The sequence below is a fragment of the Canis lupus genome, chromosome 10 (genome assembly GCF_048164855.1).
Source record: "Canis lupus baileyi chromosome 10, mCanLup2.hap1, whole genome shotgun sequence".
In the NCBI taxonomy this organism is placed as follows: Eukaryota; Metazoa; Chordata; class Mammalia; order Carnivora; family Canidae; genus Canis; species Canis lupus.
The window spans coordinates 37952821-37980558 of NC_132847.1; the positions used below are offsets into that span (position 1 = coordinate 37952821).

Below are 27738 nucleotides of genomic sequence, written 5' to 3' on the forward strand. Positions count from 1 at the left end.
AAAATTGGGTATAATAAAAGTAAAGCTATTCTTGGTGAAGTTGGGAGTACATGAGGATTAGAGAACTTCCAATACTTTGTCATTCTTTTCTTCCATTCAACTTGTTTAAGCTAGGACCTCTACAGTTGCTGGAAGCAAAGTGTAAAAAAAAGTGCTTTTCTATAAAATAAGATGATGACAACTGTTTTGCCTGCTTTGCATCTACCCCCCTTCATTCTGATACCAGAAACTGGATTTCCCTTTGGGGAAATAATTCTTCCCCTACACTATCAATTATTTCATAGACCAGAATGTTATGTTCCTTAAGCTAGGCCTTGAAACCAGGATATCCCAAGCCCCTGGTACAGCAAATGGTTCAAGAATGGGCAAGCGACCTAAGTCTAAAAATGAGATTGAGTCTAGGATTTTAGTTAGAACTAGTAGGAAGTCTTCTCTTTCCTAGAAATTTGCAGCTAATATATATGAATGAGAATCACATGGAAGACAGGCTGCTGGATGGCCTGAGAAAGACCAAGTACTGATAATAACTGTTTGATCAGAAGATATGGATATGGTAAAGTGGAGGCTGGTATTATCCTTGGAATTTTCAGTTACATGAGCCAAAAAAAAAAAAAAAAAAAAAAAATCTCCTTACTCTCCCTTTTTATGTCTGCTTGAAGTAGAATTCCATAATTTGTATCTAAAAGAGGCTTAAGCCAATCACTTTTAGGGGTACTTTTCCAGCTGGATACCATGTAATTTCAAAGTAGCTATCAGTGGTTCAACTGAAGGTATTTCAGTTCCAGGCCAAATACTATTCACAATTTCTCCAAGGACTAGAAATAGAGTATCCTTAACAATTTCATATCTTATACAAATTTACAAAGGGTCATGGATACCATCAGCATTATTAAATAAAAATAATTGTGTGTTTGGGAATGGACAAAGAAAATGACCATGTAAGTACTAACTAAAAGGCATCATTCTAGGGGGTTATAATGATTTCCTTTAATCCTTTAAAATTTTTTTAAAAACCACACAGTATTACTATTATTGCCTATTCAGAGATCACAGGCTCAATGAAGTTAAGTAACTGGTCTAAGGTCACTTGGTTATTTCTCCCAAGAAAATTCTGTTTCCACTACATGTTCAGATAAACAGTCAGTATGTCTGGAAACTTGCAAGTCTTCATCATGTTGGAAGTCCCTAACTCCCAGCAAACTGGGCTTCTTGCCCATCACTCTGCTGAAGCAAGCATTTCAAAGGTCACCAACACCTGCCTTACTATGAAATCCAATAGCTTTTATCCTTCATTATTCTCCATGATCTCTTCACAGCAGCTGACCTTATTGATCGCCACTCCTCCTACAATGCTCTTCTCCTTCATTCATGCATACATTCATTTATTCACCAGCACTTAATAACTTATCACCAAGGTAGGGGCTGCATGCAGATGCAAAAGTAATTTACGTTGTGGCCTCCACCCTCAAAGGAGACAGATGCCATCAATATAAATACTATAAAAGAGATTTGATAAAGTACTATAGGACACAGAAGAGAGGGCAACTCTGCAGAAAGGCACAGTCTTGTAAGATAACTGAGAATTCAGCAAGTGAGAAAGGAGAGCGATCTAGGTAGATGGAACTAAGGCAGGCATTCTTAAACATTATGTGCATTGGAATCACCTGAAGGGTTACACTAGACCAACTAACACTAGACCATCATCCCCAGAGTTTCTGACTGGGTCTGTGGTGGGGACAAAGGATTTGCATTTTGAGTTAAGTCTCCACAAGATGTTGATGCTGCTGGCCAGGGACCACACTTTGAGAAACACTGAACTAATGGGATACGTGTAGGAGAATAGACTATCCACAGAATCTTTAACACTTGAGGCCAAATAGTTAGGGATATATACAAAAGAGTCAGATGGGCAAGGCGTAAGAAGCCTTAATACTGAAGGCCAAAAGCTATGGAAGACTTCTATTTCCTGTTAATAGGATATAGAAAACATTAAACATTTTATAAGATAAAAATGATGTATAATGTTAGATATAAAATTTTGACAAGGGTCTACAAGTTGAATTAAAACAATGGTTGTCAGCTTGAGGGACATGGCAAGCATTCAGCAGTAAAAGCCACTGCATAAACCTCAGCCACAGAGCCACAACCCCCTAATGAACAGTCGAGAGAGAGATGATCATGGTTAGTTTTGAAAACTGAGCATGGATGACTTTGATGTATACCACTATACATGCCACACTAAAAATCACTGACATCTGGGTGAAGGTTTGGCTTAGTGTTGAGTGTACAGAGTAGAACATGTCTGTAATACTCCACTGGGACATGCCTTCACTCCGTGGACTTCCACGATGATGTGCCTATATATGAAGGACGCGAAGGCCTTCCAAAAGGTGTGCAGACATTGGGATTCCATTTCCAGATCCTATAATCCTCAACTTACTTTTTCCTAAAATTGATCCACCTGAGTGAGAAAAGGCCTGCATGCACATGCAGATTAGCCATTTCCATTTCTCCATTAAAAATCATATCCCTCCTTTATTACAGAATAATGGTGACTTACACAGTGCACTGGCCAAGGGTGGAAGACTCTCCTGGATGCCAAAATAAATGAGGTTTTGTGGAAGCCTCTTAATAATAAAAGCACCAAGAACCTCAGAAGGGACATTTTTTTTTCCTGACTATACCTATTTGGGTAAAGGGTAACTAGAGCCTAATATTTGGGCCTATGTTAGAATATTCAGAATTCAGATAGAATGTAAAATGGAAGAAGAGGAATGCATTCACCTCTAGCATTCCTACCTATTTTAACAATGAATCACTCTTTAGAAAGTATCCTATGAGAACAAAGCACAAGTGTCCAATAGTGAAAATGGCTTTTGCCTCCTAACATATTCAAAGGAAAGCCATTCTTTTCCTGACACTTATCCCCAGGAGTTGGGATCATTACCTGGAAAGAAAAGCCCCTGAGCCTATGACACATCTACTCTTCTAGATTCAGTTTGAATATTTTCCTATCTACAAACTTTGCAAGACACACTAGATAAAGCATGAATAAAAATTTTACATTTCTTTCAGAAACTATGTTGATCATTTAATAAGGTAATTATAGCCTATTTAAATAATAACAAATATTTATTTCAGTTATGATTAATCATCATTTTCATCTCATTTCTTTTTTTTTTTTTTTTGAAAGGGTGTGGGTAGGAGCAGAGGGGAAGGGAGAGAAAATCTTAAACAGGCTCCACACTTAGTGGAGCTTCCACTAAGTGTGGAGCCTGACACAATGCTTGATGTCAGGAATCTGAGATAATGACCTGAGCCAAAATCAAAAGTCAGATGCTTAACCAACTGAGCCACCCAGGTACCTGCCCCTCATCTTATTTCTTATAAAATTTTGAATATTTTCCACATCCTGTTAATAAAAGTGAAATCAGCATAAATTATAATTTAAATCAAAGCACTTAATTTTTAACAGTATATAACTGCTTTCATTAAATATATGAAATCAGTTTGACTAGATCTAACAATATGAATAAATGTTTTTATAAGATAGGACTTTACCAGGATCCCTGGGTGGCTCAGAGGTTTAGCACCTGCCTTCGGCCCAGGGTGTGATCCTGGAGACCCAGAATCAAGTCCCACATCAGGCTCCCTGCATGGAGCCTGCTTCTTCCTCTGCCTGTGTCTCTGCCTCTCTCTCTCTCTCTGTGTCTCTCATGAATAAATAAATAAAATCTTTTTTTTTTTTTTAAAAGATAGGACTCTTACCTAACTTGTTCCTAAAGTCCAACACCGTATTGTGATACACACATGGAGCCACATTAATCAAAGTAAGACCATGACTTTTTTTTCCATGACTTCTAACATACTCTTCATAAAAAAGTTAGGTTTACATTATACTACATCATTACTAATTAAATAATAAGAAATAGCATTTCTATTGTAAAATGAGTAATTTTATTAGCTCCACATTTTATTCTAGACTGTTTTAGTAATCTACCCTATGAAATGGAGCCGACAATACATTGATTTTTAAATAATTTTTCTCATAATGCAAATTAATACATTTATTTGAGTTGAAATGTGAGCTCAATTTTTTCCAATGTAAATTAGATTTGGCAGCATGATTTGACCATGACCACTGGTGGGAAATTTTCATCAATCAGGAAAGCTGAATTTGCAATGATAAAAGTATCTTTTCGTAATAATAAAAGAGCATACTGAAGAAACTATTTGAATAATACAGTGTTTTTGTTATCTCAATCTTTTCTGTGTGTCCTAGAATAAACAATATACCTTTAAATGAAAGACTAACAGCTAAATTTATAAGTGGGCATTTAATACACCTTGTTAATGCCTTTTCCCTAAAATTAAGAAGGTTAATGACTATAACAATATCTGGATTATAAGGTGGGTGATTTTCATTTTTTTCCTTTTAACGAAACTAACTACCTGATCATTGTGTACTTTTTGGCAAACAATCTGAAATGACTTCTGAGAGCCCAATGATGATTAGATTAAGTTCCTTGTCCCATCTATTCATGTGACCAGGTATCTCAGCAGTTATAGCTGCAAAAATGATAAATGATAGGGTCTAACTTTTCTATTTCTTACAATAAATACTATTCATTTACTGATATGAACTAATCTGGGAAGAAAAATATTATAACCCTGTCCATTTTATTGACAGGTGTGTTTCCAACAAAAATCCACCTTGTGTTTAATGAATTATAAAAATGTATAATATTTATATTGCTTTGGATCTTATCATCTTCAAGTTAAACAAGAAAATTTCTATTTATATTATTTTCATGGCAGACATGTGTAAGTTGAACGGATACAAGACTTTCCAGCCAACATGACTACATTTATAGTAATGTTATTTGGGGGCTGTGAACTGGAAACAAGCTAAGGAGATAAAATAAGGACCTAAAATAATGATTTAAAGTTCTCAATGTTTAAAAAAAAAAAAAAAAAAAAAAAAGATTGTTGTCCTCCAGATAAAAAACAGAGTTTCCAGGACCAGACTCCCAGGGTTCAAATCTCAGCTCTGTCACTTACTTGCTGCATGACCTTGGCAAATTACTTAGTATATGAAAATGTTAGCATGGCTCTTCATTTTCAAAATTCTTTTTAGTGGCAGGGAAGCCAATAGCTTGAAGACCACTTGCTTAATTCAAGGAGCAAGGAAAGAAAAACAAAGAATCAAGACCAAGCTAAAAAGTGTGAGGAAGAAAATAGATGTTTAGAGTAAAGATGAGGCAGGGTTACAGGAGGACTAAGATTTTCTGGTTTGGGGGATTTGGCAGGGAAATCAATGGAGATGCACATGTCGATATATTTGCATCTACTTCTTTCAGTCTGTAATTTTACATAGTTGAGGTGTACACTGTGTATACAAATTCCTATCTTGTTGGTGCTGTTCTTCCCATTGAACATTATATATAGCAAAACATTCAAAATGATCTCAGGCTACTTACTTAGTACCCATACATTTTTCCACTGCAGTTTCTCCTGGATCAATCTCTCCTCTCTGGCCTAATTTCTACCACTTTAGTACAGGCTTTTAAGACTCCCACAACTCCGTTACTGCAAGTGACTCCTGGTGGTCTGGTCTATCTCTGTTCTCTCTGGCCTAATACAACCTAAATACAATCCACAATTCAGTCTTCTCAAAATACTGCTTAGAATAGGTCTTTTCTCTGATTCAAATTTTGTAATGGTGATCCCAGCAAAACCCTCCCTTCCCCCTTACACAAAGTCCTTAACCTGGGTCAGAAGACTTGGCCAAATCAATTCACTATCTATCCTAATAACTGACACAGACCTCTGTGACCAAAATGAGTTACACATTACCTTTTCAAGCATTCCTAGCACTTTCATATTTGGTCACTAAAAGAATATTCCTAGACCCTATGTTACGTTTTGGAGATTTAGTGAAGAACCAAACAGATACGATTCAAGCCCTCATGAAGTTAATAGACTAGCAAGGAAAACAGACTTTAAAAAAATACACATTAATGCACAGAATTACAAGCTGGGTATGGAATATGAGGACATAATTTAAATGGGTAACAAATTAATTGGCTTTTCCAGACAAAGCCAATTCTGCTACGATGAAAAGAGAGCAGCAAAATAGTATGAGATGATGCTGTAGAGATAAGCAGGGTTCCATCTGCTGAGCTTCATTTAAAAATTTTTTAATTTTCTATGCTGTTCTGTAAGTGCCTTTCCTCTTATTTACCTTTTTAACTACATTTTTCTTCTAGCTTCAATTCAACTTCTATTTTCTTTATCCATGAAGTCTGGAGAGGTCCCCTCATCTAAGAGCAAACTGTCTCAATACTTATGCGTGCCAATCATGTACATCCCAAACATATGTTGCCCATTTATTGGGTCACTCATGTACCTATTTTATCACAAGAGCTTGATGTTAAGCAACGACCATATCTGACACATAATCAACTCAAGGGTGTTCACAGTCTTCATACTGTTGAATGGATAAACAGAGTTAAGTGAACACAGAATAGGAAAATGCCATTAGTGTATTTGCACTGAAAGCCTAAATGTAGGATTCTACTGTGCCACCAAACTCTCGATTTTACCCATATCTCTCTCCTTGGATTTTTATATTCCTCTTTATACTCCCCTAGAAAACAGTGGGGTAGGTAACTGTGGCAATTTAAGGAGTGAGGTGGCGCTGCTAGCTGGTCAGGAATTGACTACACTTTGCATGATCTATTCCCTTTCCTACCACTCCAAGCATTATTTGGGGGCATCCAATGGATTTCTAATAACAATAATATGAAATCTAGCTTGATGACAGGGTGCATAGGCTAGAACATAACACAGACATGATGAAAATCATAGCACAGATCACTAGATTTGTGATCCATGTGCTAGAGCAATGGTTTCATAGCTATAGAAAAGGTATGACTGGTACAGACTTTGGAAGGGGTCGGAGAACAGTCACACAATAAGATTGTAAGAATAGTATCTACAAAGAAAAGGTTATTTTTCTTTTATTAAGAGGTCCAGAGAAAAAAAGAAGCCAACATATAAATTAATCTCTTTTTAGTAAGTGGAATTTTATCTGGAAAAAGAAAAGGATTTAACTGAACAACACAGATACTAGTTAGAAAATTCACACAAGGGCTTCTTGAACTGTGAATTAGGTAACTGAGGGAATGTAATTTACCTGGATTTCTTTAAAATGCCAGAAACAGAAGCTTACACTGGTAATTTTCTAGCTATGAAACAAAGGAGAAATTGAGATCTGGATAATTTTAATAAACACTTTGATAGGATAAGACTCCAAATGACACATAAGTCTGGATGAAGAAAACTCCTTTCTGTTAAAAACAGAAATCACCATAAGGACAACAGCCAGCATTTTTGTGGTTCATTACTGTAAACATGTAATGTAAATGTAAAATAAGAATAAAATGTAATGCAAAATATGCAATAGTGAAATAATGTGAAGTAATATATGCTTCTAATAGTATTGCTAACTAAAAGAACAAAGTAATGTTCTTTATAAAATTCTGTTTTCAAATGTATAAAATAGTGCTGGGGGTGGATGAGGAGTGGTTATAAAAGAACTTGGATCTATCAAATGAAACGTGAATAACTATTTTTTATTTCAATTTTTAATAACAGGAATTACTCCCCAAACCTTCAAATAAATTAAAATAAATGTAAACCTGTAATTCTACAGACTTCACTTCTAATATTTTCTGTGAAGGTCACAGAAATAAGAACATATTCAGATAGTTTTTTTTCTTAATGTAGGAGTATAAAAGTGCTTTTCACTGATCCTAGAAAATTGGCTCTCAGTGATAGTTTATAGTTCTTAGTTTTCCACAACTTTTTTAAACATAACTTTCTTTAAAAGCCAGATTCAAGTGACTTAGGTGGTTTTCATAGGAATATGCTCGAACATTGCAGGCCCTGATGTCCGTCCAGTGGACTCCATCTAATAACAGTTCAGGCACGGCAGTGTGAAGCCTATAGCCATTCAACAAGAAGTGAGAGAAGTGGAGTAACTTTTCAAAGCCACCTACTTTGCAGAGGAAAACAATTAAAAATTTGTATGAAAATGGCCTAAAAGGAAATCTTTTATTTCACTAATTTCCAGACTTGCCTGGGATATTTTTAAATTTTTAAATACTAATTTGAAGCAATTTTATAAGTAAAAAAAATTAAAGAAACCTATTCTTTCATCTTGGGAGAAAGCCAAGTGAGCCTTAAATTGGAAAGCTAATTATTTTGAGAACTCCACATCTTTTGCCTCACTCCCCTTAGGATTCTAAATTATAACAGCATCAAGTGGTCAGCTTTTAGTAGTTCTGGGTTCTAGAACACAATTTCAATTTCTAATAGATTAACATTCAACATGTGTCTTTAAGGGATTATTTTATGGAATTCTTTCCATGATTACTTTAAAGTTGTTAGGGATAGGGTTTTATGAGAGCTATTTCTGGGGTCAGATTTTTAAATTTTGATTACTTATAAACAGATTATTGTTCCCTTTCCTACTCCAAATACCCAAATATTCTGAATTTATGAGGGTCAGTAGCTCTTCGTTCTTGCTAATATGACCTATAATTTCAGATTATACCATACTTTATGATATGCACACTACACCCGATATAATGATATGTCATTTCAATGTAGCTAGCCCATGAACTTCTACAGGTTTAATGGGATTTTGCGTATTTAGAATTTCATCATAAAGGGGCCCTTTGGAATCATTATAACATCAATCCTTTCCCATTATAAGACTTTGCTCTCTTACTAGGCAGGAAAGCATCAGGGCACAAGGCAAAGGCTTAGACTACCCATAGATTGTAAGCCAGATCTTAATAAAAGACATAGCACTTGGGGAAAACATTAATAAATGGCAGTGATGACATATTAAGAACTTTTTAGTGAATCAGAGAATCGATCATGAAGGCAGACAATGCCTGTTATTAAAAGAAAGATTCCTTATGACTTGAAGTAATATTTAGATCTGCACATGCTCTTCACTACTTTTGGGGAAAAGAACTATATAATTGGGGGCAAATTAAGTACAAAATAACTCGTGTTCAAGTCACAACTTTCTAACTATAACTGTCAAGGTTGAATTAATTAGGATACTTAATATCAAGGAGAAAGAAGCTTGCTTTAAGAATTTTTTTTTTTTTTTTTTTTAAGGAAAGAAGAAAAGGAATGATATATAGCTGCAAGAATTGATCCCCAAGACTGGTGATAAAAACTGTCAGCTCTTATATTGTGAAGGGTTTATTTTTTTCTTGAACAAATAGTGTTACCCTTTTTATGTAAAACAAAACAAAAACCTACTGAGCCTCCATAAACCCCAATTATATTACAATACCTTATATACCTTATGTGAATTGTTCTTGATTTTTTTTCTTGTCCCTTAATACATAAGGGATAAGTATATGAATACTCTTATGTCCATTATGAATGTGATTCTAATCTGAAGTGAGGAAAGAGGGACAAAGGTAGTTCCAATGAGGCCCCACTGTCCTGTGGATTTTAATCATACCTAGTTGACACTTAGTTTTAAGAGTAAGTGGATATGCACACACAAACACCCACAATTAGTCCAGGGCAGAATTTGAGCTCCACTTGAGACTATATAGTAATATTTCAAACTGATTGGCATTTCCCCCTGTGGCCTTATGCATAATAAAGTCTTCACAACAGATTTTGTAAATCATCAAAGTCTGACTGAGGCACACATAAAAGTAGACTGTCAACGCTTGGCTATTCAGAAACTCACTCTCTTGGTTAGTAGATTAAACAAGTCCTTGGTTTTATTTCTTCTCCTCCTCCTTCCTTACATGGCCCACTTTTGGGGGGCATGTCTTTCTTCATTTATAGCAACTCCATCAGAAGGTGGTTAAAGGGGAAAAAAGAAAATTTAATCTGCAAACTTGATGGTAAATCTAGGAAGAGATTTGGTTATTGAATCTACTTGCTGCAACCAGGTTTGGGGGTTATCATTCCTACTGCTGCTGCTCTAGCCCATCCCTAGTCATCAAAGCTAGCTGAAGGTTGGCTACACAAACCTTGCTTCATTTAATCTACAGATCAATGAATTAAATGGCCACTGACTACAAAACACATCTTGTTTTGAAACTATTGAAATGTGCTACTTGAGGAGGCCATGTAAGTCCTTCTATTAAACAAAAAATGAACTTTTCTGTAAGTGAATAATTATCCTACTCCTAACTTATTAGATTTAAAGACTTAATTTTCTTGAAGTAGATTTCACTAAGGAAACATTGTAAATGCAAGGCATATTTATTTTTGCTAGAACATATGCTTTAAACTCTATCACATGTAGTGAAGAAATATTTCAAAATTGAGTAATACAAAAAGCCAGCATCTGGTAGGAAATACCTGAAAGAAAGGAATGATTATATTCAGTCTTTTTTTAATAAACGTCACCTTTGTGTCACAAGTATTTTTCCTTCTCTCTCCCAGTAAGTCAGCCTGAAATCTCATTCTAAATCTATAATCGATCTCTTTTTTTTTTTTATTCCCCCACTATAATCCCTTAAAACCCTGGGCTATCACACACACTTTTGACACTGATGTGTTTTTTCTTCTGGATTGCTGGATTTGCTTAATGCATATATCAAGTATCAAACTGCTTTGCATCTGTGACTGGAGGGATAAAAGACCCTATATAAAGATCTGCTCATAAAAAAAGGGTTAAGGAGGCAGTCTTAGAAGAAGTCTAAACTAACCAATTGTTAAATGCATGAAAAGAAAATATCAAGGGCTAGAGCAATCCTTGCTGGTTTGCCACTAACATGATCAAGGTATGATTAAGCAGATGGGGAAACTTAAAGTTGCCATCTTATCGTAAAGTTACTAGCGGGCCATTTGACATGTATGAGTTATCAACAAGGCCAAATATCTTTCAGAGTTTGGGCCATTGGTAAAATGAAACTATTTTATATCATCACCTATATTTAATAAGCCCAAACTTTCAGAAAAGAAGTCTCCTGAAACAACATGAACAAAGAAACAGAAGGGAGATTCTGGTTAGCCTTTGAATTCTGATTACCAACTTGATGATAATAATGATCCTAATTTCTAATTAGAAGAAAAGTTCTATTAATTAGTACTAACAGGCACAATCATAAAAATAAATCCAAATTTTAAAATTAGCAATTTTTCCTTTAGTTTTTACTGTATTTAAAAACAGTACTAAAAAAACACTTGCCAACTGCATTTAGTCTCTGACTGAGGCACACATATGTGATCTCCTAATTTACAGTTTGCACGTACAGATGTTCACACTTAGTAAAAGGGCTTCTTAATAGCTTTTTTTAATTAAAAGTGTGTTGATAATAGGTGTTTTAAACATATCCAAACAACACAGCTGAACTGACAAATGCCTGTCTTCATGCCTCACCATGCCTCACATTGTGGCAAGATTTTATAAGAGAGAAAAGATGATTCAGTCATATGTATATAGGATAAATGTTACCCCAAAAACCTCCGAATGAAATCTTTCATTAATTTTTCTCTCTATGATCTGTTTCCAAGTAGAAAATGTTAGATTGCTACTAGGTTTATGTAGCCGAAAGCAGAACCACACAGCCGTTGCTTGCTGCCTGCAGTTTTTTTTTTCCTTTGCAAAACTTTGAACCCCATCCAGCTTTGACACACTGCCTCTTCAGTTAATAACTATCAAGTTTCCCCTTGTCTCCTGTCTACTTTTCTTTGAGGCAATTGCGCACTCAGCACCCCGAGATAATAACACACATCTATAAGATAAAAGCAATGGCATTAATGTAATTGTCTGCCTCTCTCTCTTTAGCCTAATCTTTTTTTCCCTTCAGTTTTGACTGCCTGTGTGACACCTGTTTTTGTCTCCTCTGATCCTACGACAGGTTTTCCGCTGACAAGGTTTTTGCCTGACAGAGATTCTGCAGACAAGAACATAATAAAATATGAAGAACTGCTTGTCAGAGTTTCTGCCAATGCTCACGTGAAATAAAGAAAAAAAAAAAAAAGACTCCATTTTTTTTTTTTTTTTTTTTTTTTAAATAAGGGGCCCTGTGATGGTCGCTTTTCGTTTTTGGCCTGTCAGAGAAAAGACCTTCCTGGCCAATTTCTCCAAGCCAAACAGGTGTGTTTTCTTTTATGTTAGAAGTTGATTTGTTTTTTAATTTTTACTGATAGTGGAAAACATGAACAGTCAAAGATGGGAGGGGAGAATTTCTATCCATCAGATTATTGCAGGCAAAGGAGTATTGAAAAACTACTAGATATAAGTGGAAGATATTTCACTCAAAACTGTACCTTCTGAATGAGACTAAAATGCCAACATCTGTTAATGATCAAACAAATTGAACTTCCCTAAAATTTACTTCCTGGCTAGTCGAGCTGCTAAAACCTCCTACCTACCTTTCACTGGTTTTCTTGTCTGAAGACAGAAGAAAACAGCAAAGGCGTGAACACAGAGGCTGGACAAGAGAAATGCAGAAGCAAGACTAAAGGCAAGTGTCTGCAGCTGTGCTTCCCACTTAGAATGGAAGAGGCTGCTGGAAAAGAAATGGTAATTAGGATTCAGAGACTCTTACATACACTCAGGAGTGTCTGCAAACCTCTGCTCCTGTGCTCCCTTGTAGGAGACGCTGCAGTGGGTCTCAGCACGCAAAGAAGAAGTGCCCTTCTTGATTTCCAGGAGCTCGTGGAGGGATCACTTTCCATAGAAATGACCCTCTGGTCTCAGTGAAGTGCACTGAGCGCATTCAGAAGGGAACACTTAATTGCTCCTGGGGGTAGACGGATCCCATTTCCCTCAGGACCAGGACAGAGGAAAGACTGGACATGATCAATAGTGCAGCAAATGTGAAAGCTTGAAGGACTGGGAAAGAGTGACAGTGATGAGTGAAGGCAGGACAAGAGCCTGGATTTGGGTTTTTAGGATTCTCACACCAATTCTAACTACTCTACCAGTAAACCACTTTACCCTAAGCTTCAGTCTTCCAATTACACTATCTCATACAGAAAGCCTAGCACAGGCCTCTATGTCTAACAGAAATAGAATTCAAGTCACATACTTCAATGTTTGTGGTCTCTTTTAAAGGGTAAAAGTAAAAAATAAATAAAAAATCAAAAATAAAAATAAAAGGTAAAAAATAAACAATGAAACTAATTTTTAAGACTGTATTTTATTTAACTCAATACATCAAAAATATTACAAATATGCAGAAAATATATCAACAATTCTTAATGTGATATTTTACATTTTTTTAAGATTACATTTCCAAAATCCAGTGTATACATTTACAACCTATGTCAATTTGGACAGGCCACAATTCAAGTGCTCAAATCCATAAGAATGTCTTCCTAAGTGGCCAGCCAGGTCTAGTGTTGCCTTGGCCAGCAGAATTTAAGGCCCAATAACATGGTTCTTTCGTTTAGATGGGTCTGAGCTTGCATTTGCAGTGTCACCTGCCTGACCATACAAACAGGCTGGGAGGCCTAAGAGGCCAAAAATGGGAATTTGTGCATCACAGAACAGCTCCAGGGAGAGAGGGACCTTACTACGGGGCTCCTTCACAGATACTGCTTATGATTCTATCTAGTTATGGTAGTAAAACGTTAAAATACTTTCTGTTCAGTGCTTTGGCTATATGCTCACAGATGGGAGCTATATGCTCTATTCACAGATGAATTCAAAAAGCTTTTGAAGAATTATAAACACCTACCCCTCCTAGAAGGCAAAACCTGGTAAGGAATGGGATGCATCAGCAACATATCATGCCTCCCAGAATACAAGTCAGAATTTCTCCGAATTACCATAGTTACCCCATCCCATGCTTTCACTCTTCAACAAAGGGTAGGTAGAGGACCCTTGACTGGAAGAAGTCATCACTATGACACAACGGGAAATGGAAGAATGGTTGAGAGTATCAACATGATATTGCTGAGACATACTGGGTCCTCATGACCCAGCAGAATCTCCTGGTCTATCTGAATAGCACATCCTCAGTAAAATGAGAGGAGCTGAGTGTTTCATTTATAACTCCTTCAATTTGTGTTCTGCTTAACCTGGTGAACTCCAGTTAATTAAGATGTTCCTATAAACAATTAAGCTTCCTGTAGGATCGTTAGCAAGATATAAAAATTTATGATGTAATAAAGTACAATAAAATGATAAAGTGGTTAGCCCATCAAAGCACTTCACATGTAAGAATATAAGTGTGAAAATGAGCAAAAGTAGCCTGAAATCTGACTGAAATTCATCTATTTCTGGGTTTTGGGCTTTCAACAGATAAATATTCCTACAGTTCATTTTAACTGGTCTAGACTTCTCAAACTGTGACTTCTGGGAAAAAGAGTTTCTGACTTCTGTTCAAATTGGGGCTCAAATGACACTTGAGGGAAATTGAAAGGTATGGAACTGGACTGGATTTACTAGGGAAAAAATTGGTAACCTAAACTCTGCCACTGGGCACTGAAAAAAAAAACCTCTCCTGGAAGGAGAAAGCAGCTCATACCACATGTACCTTAAGTGAGGCTCTGGATATTATCATTAGTGTTGAGTCCACTTTCTCTTTAATCTTCCTCAAAACTTTGTTGTGATATTTAGATATATTCCTGTTATTATTTGCATTTACAGATAAAAGAACTGAGGCTTGTTAACTAGGGATCGAGATGGGATTTGACCACTGACTGGTAATTCCAATTTTTAACCACTAAACTACGCTAAAACATGTCTCTCACACCCTCAAGGTTGAAGTTTTACTTCTGTAAGAGTTTAGAAACAACAACTAACATTATTAAGTAGATTATCTTATTTAATCCTAGGAAGAACCCTACAAACTGGGTGCTATTATTATCCACATCTCTTGGAGAAAAAATAGAGATTATGTAACTTGGCCAAGGTTCTACTGATAGTAGGTGGTGGAGCCAGCACATGAACTCTTACCTACTTTTCTATCATGCCTCCCCCATTTGTGTATCTGAAGCTTCCTCATAACCTGGGGCTCTAGCTCTGTATGTTTCAATCTCAAGATCTTCCCTAGAAACTCCTTAACAGTAGAATGGCACTGTATACTTTAGAGGCCAGAATTTACCAGACTCATCTTATGTTCCATCTAAGTAAGAAGCTAGGAAAAAAAAAAAAAACGGAAAAAAAAAAAAAAAAAACACGTGGGAAGCTAACAGGCAGAGAGCCCAGGACTTTGAAGGGGAGGCACTTGTTTGTGCTGTGATTAAAAAAAGAAAAATTTTAGGGAGTTCAAATCACCATCCCAAAGGTGGGCAGGCTAAGAAACAAATCAAAATAAGCAGCTCAGGGGCACCATAAGAATATAGCTAATGCCATTAATCAGGCACCGAACCTTTGCATTTGTGAGGATGTCCTCCCTTTAAAGCTTATCGGCTGTGATCAGGGAGTAAAGGAAAGAAGCAGAAGAGGGCACGGTGCCCTCAGGTCAAGCAAAGAAGGCTCCCGTGCCAGGCAGGAAAATGGCCTTGTTTTTGCTCTTTAAAATAAAAATAACTGGAGAGATGTTCAAGGACTTTGTCTATGGAGAGACAAGGACCTAGCTACCTCACCAAAGCTAGGAGGCGCCTATAAAGGTGGCTTCTCTAACTAAAAAAGAATTTTGTGGCTAGGCAAGCCAGGGTTTAGCATCACAATCTGGACGAACTAAATCTACTTCTAGATATCTTTAAAGCAGATACTACATTAGTTCCTATCTTTTCCAAATCAGTGTACCAGGGTGAGAGGGCTATGATGTTCCTACCCTTGTGTAAAGCTCTGGAAGCATGACTACCTACATCTCCCCCAAAGTATCAAGTTCTCACTTGTAAAGCTTGTATTTACTTCCCTGTGTTAAGGAATTAAGCTAGTACCTTTCTTAAACTTTTCATCACATCCTAAATACCCCCTGCAACAAGTCTCTCTCAAAGCAAAATTCACTCTTATTGTGACACTCTCCAGGTGGGCAAAAGAGAGGTCAGAGCTTTCTTAGAAGTTAGTATTTGGGAGAATTACCTTTCCTTTGTCAGAAGAGACTCATTGTTAATTACCCTTCTCTCTTAATCTTGAAAAATTCACAAATTATCATACACAAACTGCTGCTGAGTTACTTGGAATGAGCATGATGTCACAGAAAGTCATGCTTTATTTTTATGATAAAAGACTTCTATTTGGGGTGTGAAGGGGAGAAATGGGGAAGAAAGGAGGAAGAAGAAGGAAAGATTACTACTACTGTTGGTTATACTAGCTTTTGGAATCAAGTCAGGGAGAATATTACAAAATTACCAGTTGGGAATAAACTACTTTCACAGATGTTTAGACAATTCATAAGAGCACAGACTGGGACAAATAATAAAGACATGTGACTTTTCATGGGATAAAATGAAAAATTACTGCTTTTGATCCACTCTGCTTAAATCCTTATAAGGTACACCATGCCGCCAACAAATTTGAGGAATCTGTAAACAGAATGCAGAGATCTTGTGATCTCTGACATAATCAAAAAGATTTTTGATTATAGAATGCTAAGAACCAATGGCCCCGTTTTAAGACTTAATTAGGCAAAATAAGCCTCACTAGAATTTTCTTTTAGTTGTATGCTTGCCAGCTTTATCAAATAAAAATACAGGCTCACTCAGCTAAATTTGTAGATACACAACTATTTAAAAAAATTATTCACCGTTTACCTGAAATTCGAATTTAATGGGATGTCTTATATTTCTATTTGGGTGAGGGTCTCTATAAATATCTCTCTTCTGATAAGATCTATCAAGTAAAAAGCTGAGAATTCAAATTCAATGATGCTGAGAAAAAAAGAAAAATTACTTCTAGTGAATTACAAAAAAGGTTTGAAATTAATGGGTTATATGAATATTAAGTCTTACAGTACATTAAACCATAAAACCGGTTGGTATATGACACTAAATTAACTTTATACTGCTCACCATTTCCTGTGGTACAGAACTGAGGAACCAACAGATACCTGGCACAGTATTTTACATATGATATATGTTTAATAAATATCTATTCATTGATGATCCAGATGATGCAGCCCAAGTCTGCTCATTTTACATTTAAAAAAAAATCTGAATAGTTTGGATAGGAGCAGGAAAGCAGCTGGCTTGATGACCAAATAACTAAAGTGATAATGCAGGACTATCTTCTCCTTGAATGAACTGAGGCAGTAAAGAGAAATCACATTTATAGAAGAACATAATAAAGGAAAGGTCTCAAGAATCCTGGTACAACAAGCATTCTCAGAGGCGGACTTTAGCCAAAGGAAATAACCCTGGTGTTAATTCAGACTATGTGGGAATGAATGAAAATTCTAGCATTCATGAATGCAGCTTATTGGAATGGTGCATCCTTTTGGTTTAAATCAAAGTATTCTATAAAGAAAACAATTTTTACCGAGAAAACTGCAGTGGGGTTCATTTAGTGATGTAATATATTTTTTATTCATCAAGCCTCATCTCCTTGCCAAATACTTACTAGACATACTAAGACACGGTGGATTTTTTTCTTGAAGGTAGTTTTAACAAATGGTCTTTGTTGGAAGTAAAAATCACTGACCTAGTAAAGAAAAAATCTCCGTATATATTACCTTTCTAAAACCTGCCCACCTCTTCTCTCATATACACAAATCAAATATATCCCATCATGAAAGAAAACATTTCCAGTTGTCTTGGATTATCACTAAACATCTAGACTACAGTCATTATAACTAATTTGCAAATGATAAATAACAAAAATGATTTAGTACCATAGCTTTCAACTTTTACACCATGCCTCCAGTTTTTCTCAAAGGCAACAAAGTCCTGTTAGTAACATTTCTCATTAGAAGCAAGCACACTCCCCCACCTTTCCTACCCCGGCCCTCCCTACACACAATACCCATTACTGGGTGTATACTAGGATACTTGCTACTTTCAAGACTATGTAAAACCTTTGGCTGAAGCTTTAATTCTGTGAATGGTTGAATTACTAGTACCTCGGGAAAGGGTCAGAATGCAACAAACTAAACTTCTACCAACATAAACATTTATGTAACCAATAAAGAAGCCACTGCTGCTTTTATCCTGGTATCTTATTTCAGCACTTTTGAACAACAAAAAAAACTTGTAGGAAAAAAAAACTTGTAGGAATATTTTTTAAAAAATTTTTATTTATTAATGAGAGAGAGAGAGAGGGATGCAGAGACACGGGCAGAGGGAGCAGGCTCCATGCAGGGAGCCCGATGTGGGACTCCATCCGGGTCTCCAGGATCAGGCCCTGGGCTGAAGGCGGCGCTAAACTGCTGAGCCACCAGGGCTGCCCCTTCTTTAAAAATTTTTTTCAAGACTCACTCTATATTTTAGGCAAATAAAGGAAATACACAGAAAAGATAATGCAAACAGAGGAGGGAAGGAAATAATAGCTGTTAAATGAATTAGCTGGCAGTATGCTAGAGTCCTTTATCCAAGAACTCAAAACAGAAATTTACAAAGTTAGAAACTCTGGGTTTTACACACCATAGGTATGGAAATCCTATACCAAAAAAAAGATTCTTTTGAAATAAAGTTAAATTTAATTAAGCTCTGCTTTCTATTAATCAAAGTGAAAGAGCTAAAATTCATTAATGGGGAGAAAGAACAGGAAATCCTTTATTAATTCAGTGGGAAATACCAATCAGTAGTCAAGGAACTGTTTTTGGATTTTCTCCCCCTCTTGACTCAGTGGTGCTAAAGATTTCAAGGAAGTAATCTGTGAAAAGCACACAACCCAGTGCATAATTTCAAAACCTAGGTGTTACGGTATGATGAATTAATCACTCACTCTCTTTAATTTTTTAAAACATCTTTCTCAAGAATGTTGTAAAGCAGCTAATGTTAACAATTTAGGCAGGTTGGAGAAGCAATCTGTAAGGCTATGGAAGTGTGTATGTGTGATATAATGACCCATGAAATCCAACCTCTTACAAAGAAATAAGATGATGCTATCAAAAGAGATATGGGAACATATTTATTCAAAAGAGGCCGCCACATTTCTAGGAATTTTTCTTTTTACAGAGAACACTCGATTTTGACATTTGGTTATTTTTTAGCAGCAATTATTATTATTATTATTATTATTATTATTATTATATTAGAGATAGAGTGAGAGAATTCATGTATACAGGAGTGAGGGGGGCAAGAAAGAGAGGGAGTGAGAGAATCCTAAGCAGGGGCCATATCCAGCACAGAGCCCGATGCAGAGCTCAGTCTCACAACCCTGTGATCGTGACCTGAACTAAAATCAAGAGTTGGATACTTAACCAACTAAGCCACCGAAGTGCCTTGCAAATATATATATTTTTTACAATATAATAACAGCTGGAGTATGTTTAGTGATATAATGAAATAATTCTATGAGATATGTTCTCAGTAGTCCTACTGCTGTTCCATCCAAATTCAGAGACGTACTAAAAAAACCTAAGTCATTTCCTCCTGGTCCTACCCATAGGACACCATACCATGCAAGGCAGCCAGGAAGACTGCTGTGTTTCACCTCTGAGCAGAAATAATTAGAAACACGATTTCAGGGTTTTCTGTGCAGGAGGAGAGAATGAAGCAACTAGTTGAAATGCTAAGGGCAAAAAGAGTGGGTGCTCTCATCCAACTGCCAATTCAAAAGCTGGAAGCCAATCCCTATCATATTTGTCCTAATGAATGAGGGAAGAGTGGGGTTTGTACATCTGTGTCTACATATTTGGAGTTCTATATGATACACAATTGAGGGAGGAAAGAGAGGTCAAGGTAATAACAGTGGTGAGGGAAGGTTAGATTTGAGAAACTCCACAATATCCTAGGAACACAGGATTTCTAATGACGTGGTAGGAAAAGCACAGTCTGATGTAACAGAAATACTTTATTCAAGTTTTGTGAAAAATCACATCCTTCAGAAAGTCTTAGAAACAACCATTGGCTAGAAATAATTTATTTTGTTCAAGAAAGAAGAAATATTTCTTTTTCTTCCCATTACACTACTAATGTAATATGCATGTGGAAGTTGAACAGGTAAAACAAACTGGTGACACAGTAAACTTTTATACTCGACCACAGCAGATAGATGATGGTAACACAGATGGCTTTGGAAAAAAATGAGACTGAATGAATGAAAAGTCTTTTGTTTAACTGATTGACCACTTTTATTGCTTATCCATTATTCAGATTCTTCTAACACAGTATTATTTATTGGAAATGCTTCATATACTTTACCTTTAATTCTCACGACAATCCTGCCAACTAGATATTATTAATTTTATATTACAGATAAGAATGGTAGGCTGCAGAGATACTGAACTATGTGCCATGGAGCTGCAGAGCCAGGATTTGACCCCATATTGACTCTGTGACTCTTGAGCTTGGGACTGTAAGCTCTGGTACCTATTACCTAGTAAAGCCAACATTTATTCAGGGAAACAAGGATATTCATGAAGTGTTATGAGCTGAATTGTGCCTCCCTCCCCCCAAAAATGCATACCTTGAAGACTTAATCCCTGGTACTTCAGAATGTGACTGTTATTTGGAGACTGAGCCTTTAAAGAGACTGATTAAAGTTAAAATGAGACCACTAGAGTGGGCCCTATGCAATGTGATTGGTGTCCTTAGAACAAGAAGAAATCTGGATGCACAGAGGCGCCAAGGGGGTGTGTTCACAGAGGAAAGACCATTTGAGGACATCATGAGAGGGCAGCCATCTGCAAGCCAGGAAAAGTCCTCAGAATGAAACCACTCTGATTTTGGACTTGTAGTCTCTGGAACTGTGGGAAAATACATTTCTGATTTAAACCACCCCGTTGGGGTATTTTGTTATGGGAAGCCCTAGTAAATGAATTATAGGAAGAGAGAAGAACTCGCCGAATGCAGTAGTAACTCATGTAGACTGCAAAAGGAACAGCTCATCTGTTGTTTGAAACTGGACCGAGCTGTTGCAGATTTTGGCCTTGTTAATGAAACAGCAGAGTTCCATCCCCAGAGGCACTGGCAGATCGTGGCCCTGTCTACCAGGCACACCTCTTCTAGGGTATTCCCCTCCTACTATCTGATCTACCTCTTCTTTCTCACACACAAACGTGGCTGAAATGTCCCCACAACGCCCACACACACATCCTAATAAGCAAGGGACATGATAAATTAGAAGCATTTCAAGGCATGGCCCAGTGTTGTTACCTCAGATCTTGCTAGAATAACATGACATTTATAAAAATACAACCCACTGGATATTTGGCACAGCTTGGGAATGAAGAATATGTCCACTGAAGAGCCAATACCCCAGGCTGTCAAAAAAAAAAAAATCTCAAGCTAAGATTTCTTTTATAAACAATACCTATCTTTTAAAATTCCACATTCTAGGAAGTAAAGAAAATGTCTGCTTATTTTCTAAGTCTCTTTTTGCCTAAACATAAAAAATATAAACCATACATAAGAACATATTAACTGCTTTGTCAAGGCACACTGATGAAATAGCTCCGTGCATCTGGCAAAAAGCTGCAACACTTCCAGCCATGGCCCCGGGTCACCCTCGCCCCCAACACAAAGCTACGCAGAGCTACCACTCTACCACCGGCCACCTCCAATCCTGATGCACACTGAAAGGGGGTATTTACAGACTATTTTCTCAGATACCAGCCAAATAATGTTCCCGTTCACTCTCTCACCCACCTTGGACCATACAAAATTTAACATCTGGGAGGATAAAATGCAGCCTCAAACGCATATGACAAGGGTGAGCAGTCATCGACGAATTCTCCTCAAGCAAAGAGGGTTTGCCAGCTTCCCTCTGAGGTCCAGGCCCTGAAAGGCCAACTGTGGTATGTTTGAGTTTCCATTGGGCCTGGTGCTTGCTGGCTGCTACTATGTTCAGTCAGAACCCCACGGCCCAACTGTCCTATAAACATTGCACCCTTCTGCTCAGAGCTGCTCTGCTTGCCTAGCCTTGCTCTTTGGAGCTGAGAATATGCTGCAGTCTGAATGTTAACTAACACTTGAAGCACAGCTGACCCCTCTTTTTTCTGGGCAACAACTGCTCTGAAAAAATACGCACATTCACCTGAACCTAATGAGAACAGGAAGAAAAGTCCAGATTTTCCTCACCATGTGCCACCCAGCCATGTTTACACTGATCACAAGTCCTCAGGTTAATCTTCCCCGGCTGAAAACATTCACACGTGCAGTTTACCAGTGTGCAACGGATGGCCTGAAAAATAAAGGAGGAAAAAAAGGATCAGCATCTGTTCAAAGGTACTGTGTTTCCTCACCGTTTTAATAAATAACCTCCACTTCCATTTTTAAAGGCTGTATGTTGGTAGGGGCCTGGAGAGTTTTAAAGATAAATTTGGATACCATCAAAATCTCTTTCAGAAAAATGTAAGAAAACAAAGCTCATTCACTAACAGAATGTTTCATGTCGTTCATATTTAACCTTTAAATTAGAAACATAGAACACGCAGAAAAAGAATAAAGGATTACATATTCCACAAGACACTTGATTTGTAATGCTAGGGATTCCAAACAGAAAAAAATACTGACACTACTATATATTCCCATTTAAGTTTATCCACTTGGCAATAATGCAGAAAAATATACTCTAATACAATAATGCTCAGGTGAAATGTTGGTGAAAGTAAAACATGACATGCAAATATAATTATTAGAATATTGCTTTTCTTCTGCTAAGTTTCACTTAAATGCTTTGTTAATCTTTCAGGTACACTTTGAAAGACATTCCTGTTAGCCCAATAATAATCTAGCATAGTTCTGGTAGTATTTATCTACTTCCCAATTCCTTGTTTTTCCCCTTTTGATACATAATTTTCATTTTCATTCCTGTTTTGAAAAATACACAACCTTCCTTTTACTTCATTTTTTTAAAGTAGGCTCTACGCCCAGTGTGGAGCCCAAAGTGGGGCTTGAGCTCATGAGCCTGAGATCAACACTTGAGCTGACATCCAGAGTCAGAGGCTTAACCCACTGAGCCACCCAGGTGCCCCCTTTTCTTCTACTTTAACAGTAACATAAGAAAATAAGCTTAAATTTGTTTTTACATTAAAATAGGAAAAGCCATTTATGTAAACATCTTATATCTGTAACAATCCAACTCTATCTTAGAAAACTGAAAAACATACTCAAAAATCTTTCATTTCTTTACAGGTACTTTAAAAAAATCATCTCACCAGTTTATATTATAAAGTGAATCCATGGAAAATTAGCATAAATGAAGTGTAACTTTTTATGGATAAAAACCAATGCTTAAAACTTGCTAAAGCTGACCTATGCTCCTAGACTACAGTTAATAAATTTATCTCATACATTTAGTTCTAATTTGCATGGAAATGCTGAAGACAGAAGGGATTCAGTGCGATCATTCACAGAGTAACAGTCTACTGTAACTACCTGAACTGCCAGGAAAAGATCTCTCTACAGTTTTAGATGCGATCAATGCTTACTAATTTGGGGTGGGGGTTGTTAGAAGAGAGGAATGGAACCACCTGAAACTGCAGTTCCAGGACTGAAAGCCATGCTCACTTACGTAGCTTCTAGATGCTCACATTCCTGGAACCAAATGGATTCTTATATAAACTGTCTCACTTGTAATAGTATTTTAGATATTGCTAACACAGTTGGGCCCAATTCCACTTACAGAGAATAAGACTGACGGGGTTTTACTGTTCCCCATGCTTTGGGTCCAGCAAGTTTGAGGTATTTCTCTTTTTGCTATAAATCCATAGGTCCCAGTCAGTTTGCAATGAGAGTCCTCACTGTAAGACTCCTTTCTTAGTTCACTTCCACCTTAATTCGCTGCTCCATTACCACTAGGGAAACATGCAATTGTCTAATCTGCCTGATATTTCAGGGTCTGTCTTCCAATGTCAACAGTCCAGCTACATATGAACTAGAATGTAAAACTTTGCTGAATGTATTGGTGATTAGAAGTATTAGTAGTAAGAAATAGGGACACCAAAGGAAGCAAATGCTGACTAAGCAAGAATATTATAAGCATTTGTAGGTTATAGTGGTACATACTTCTTCCAAAATTTCTTATTTCCACTTCAACAGTTTACTGACCGAGCAATATATCAGAATATAACAAGTTAGAAAAAGTTCATTTAAATTCATGTGCATTAGTTAATGAACGCACAATTTAATTGTGATATAGTAAAAACCAAACCAAACCAAACCCAAACAAAACAGTTTAGCGGGCAGTGTTTCTACTAAAAACAAGATACTTTACAAACTAACAAACTAATAATAAATTCAGATATGGCAACCATGGTGACATTAAAATATTCATTTAATCCGAACTGCAATAATACAAGCTTTCATAATTACAAAAAAAATCTCTTTACCAAAATTTTAAAATTCCCAAAAAAAGAGATGATTTCTCAAAGACTATAAGTTAACTTCAGCACAAAAGACATATATACTTTAAGTCGTTAATTTGATAACATTAAATTATTTTACAAAAGTAGCCTAGTTTTACATTGTGTTTAAAGCACACTTTTCTCAATTTTAATTAGAGCTATATTCAGAACAGAACAAATAAAAAAAAACCTGTATATTTGCTTTATTTTTATGTATAACTCTTTATTCTCTAGCTGACTCATTCATTCATTTACTTGGAACTACCTTATGATTTAAATATTTTTCTCTACCTAAATAACTTTATATATCTGGCACATTTGGGAATTAAACTTTTCAGATCATTATCCTTTTTTATGAATTCTATTCTTTTTGTACCTAAACACATAAACCTTGGAACACCTCAACTCCTTTTGTATATAAACACTTAAATGCTGGAATATCCATTTTGTATTCCTATGAATTCCAGAAGGTCTATTTGTTTTAAATTCAGATTTTTATAGACTACAATTGTTCCTTAAGGGAATTATATATATTTAAACAATATGGTCTAAATAAATATTTTGAGTAAGAGACTATTGTGGCTTCAAAGGAAGTTTTATTCTAAATAACATTTTTGAAACAGCATAAAACTCTGACATACTATTTATCCACAACAAAACAGAACCAATGTGATCACTTGCCAACTCACCCACACTTAAAGAAAATAAATTATCATAAAATTATCAAAGGCAGTTAAACCTCAAAAATGTACATGCTTTACAAGGAGACAGCTGGGAAGAGTAGAAACGGATAAACTCTCATTTTTTTGTAAGCACATTCACTTCTTCCTTCATTCAGCTAACATATAAGTTCCTCCCACTCACTGCGGGGCACTCTCAACTGCTGAAAATCCAGAGATGATGAGTAAGTGGCAAAAAGAAGATACCAGGAAAGGAGCAGTGTAGTCAGACTGTTCCCACATATACATGCAGGGATTCTCATGCAGGTCTAGCTATTTCGGTTTATTAACCCCACCATGCCTCATTAAGAGTGCTCTGTAACTCTTTCTTCAATTCTTATATTATCAGGACTGCCAAATCCCCCAGAACAATGACAATAGTGACTTTTTTAAAACCTGCAACTTACTAAAAGTAATTATTACTCCTGCTTACCTTTACCATGGATTTCTTGAAAGAAAAATCCATACACCCAACACCTATTTCTTCCACTTCGGCACCACCACCTACATTTTAATTTTGCAATCTGGATTCTACCCCACACTTTCCTGAAACTTTTTCCAGAAGCAATGTTTTCAATAATGTTGGTCCCTTTTTCTAGTCTCCTGGTCTTCTCAGACCTGGGTGCACCGTATGGCACTCTCTCCTTCATTCCTCAGCTGTAGAGACCAGCTATCCTAGTTTTTCTGGCAATGACTTCTCACTCTCTCTCCACTGTAAATAAATACAGGTGTTTCCCACGCCAGGCTCTCATTTTTTAATTTGGCAATTTTATCCCCTCCTACAGCTTCAAATATTATCACTACACAAAAACCATCATTTGGGAGCCAAATACTGTGTTAAGTGGCAGGAAATGGATGGCAGGGTCCCTGCACTTAGGGACTTGATAGAGTTTGTGGGCGGTGGGCATAGAGAAAAGACCTTAAGAACAGAAGGAAGCCCTCAAACGGGCTAGAGAAGCACCATCTCTCCCTTTTTATTCCTCTGTCTTTTCTTCTTTCAAAGGTAGGATTTTATAATTTATAACAGTAACCTATTATCCATTATCATTAATAATAGCTAGATTTACTGGATATTTGCCATTTTCCATTTACTATGTTAAATATTTTATAAACATTAGCTCTCTTAATTGTCAGAAAATACCATGAGGTTAGTACTATTATTACCTTTATTTCACAAATGAAGAAAATGAGGTGGAGATAATTCAGTGCCCTGCCTAAAGATACCGAACTAGTAAAGTCACAGGAATCAAACCCAGGTCTGTGTAAACTCTCCATTTGACTGATGGAGAATCTCTAGTTATAATTCCATTTACAGTCACCATTCAATCTCCACTATGCCCTGTTAACTCACGCTCATCTTTCCGATTTCAACTCAAATATTACTTTCATTCCCCAGGGCAGCTGCCCTTACATCCTAGTCAAGTTCCCCATTAGTTTCCTGTTTCACAAGGGATCTTTCTGTCATAGCACTTATCATCATTGTAAATATGTAATCTACTACATATAAATGTATTTATATATCTGTGTGATTATTTGATTAATGCCTGTCTTTCCTTCTAGAATTTAAGATCCATGAAGGCAGGGCAACACCTTTATTGAGCTTACAATGTATACTGGCAAATACTCAAGACACTTGAAGGAGTACATGATCCATTGAACCTCTTTCTTTATCTCTAACAGTAGTAGCAATAACATCACAAGAGGGTCAAAAGACTTAAATGAAATAATGACTAAAAAGCACACAGCATTGTGCCTAGTCATAGTAAAAGCTCAATACATGGAAACCTTTTATGACCCAAGAAAGTTTACCCATATTATATTTAAATTATTTCCCCTTATGATTCTTCCCAATGTACTATTTTCCCAACATTTTATAAAATATTGAATATATATTTAGTCTTAATGAATTAAAAGAACACTTTGACATACATGATGCCATATTTTTCATACTATAATCTTCTAAGGTAGGCATGACAAGGATCAGCATTTGTTTTTAATATTAGGGTTCAGAAATGTTTATACGGATATTACATGGCTCTTAAATGATAGGGTGGATTTCCCAATTATTAATCAGTTTATTTCCATTCTCTATAGAGAAAGGAAGAAAACATACAATTAAACCAGTAAATTATAAATATTGACATTCAAAAGTAGACCTAAAATAAAGTATACCAATTAAGAATGAAATATTTAATCAAGGGTTGGTCAGTAACACTTTTATATTTGAATATTAAATAAGGGTGCATTTGAAAGTATTCTGGAAGAGTTCCAAAGCCCTATTCAAATAAGATTCTGTTATTACTAAAACTGAAGTCTCTTTAGCTTTATTATAGTCATAGCTGGCTTGAACTCTGCAAGTATATGTGAACTAAACATCAATCTTCTCACTAAATGATATTTGCCAGGAAAACACGATTGTTGCTTCAGCTAATATTTAGTGTACCTCACAAAAGAACTATAAACAAGCCTCATTAATAAATCTATTAGCTGTTTCTTGTCTGGGAACACTTACACAAGTTACATATTAGTACAAAGTAACAAAAGGCAAAAATAAGGCCATGGGGCAATTAGAAACATAAAACATATATTCTGAAGGAATAATCATAAAAAGG

General features: G+C 36.3%; 1 protein-coding gene across 26 annotated transcripts in view; it reads right to left on the minus strand.

Annotated features, from left to right (window-relative positions):
* The window catches only part of BNC2 (basonuclin zinc finger protein 2), a 438453-nt gene that overhangs the window by 129703 nt on the left and 281012 nt on the right, over positions 1 to 27738 (minus strand). For all 26 annotated transcript variants that reach the window (XM_072841454.1, XM_072841450.1, XM_072841444.1 and 23 more), the window contains one exon: positions 22141 to 22243. In XM_072841454.1, the coding sequence (XP_072697555.1) occupies positions 22141 to 22243 (103 nt within the window). The remainder of the gene's footprint in view (positions 1 to 22140; positions 22244 to 27738) is intronic.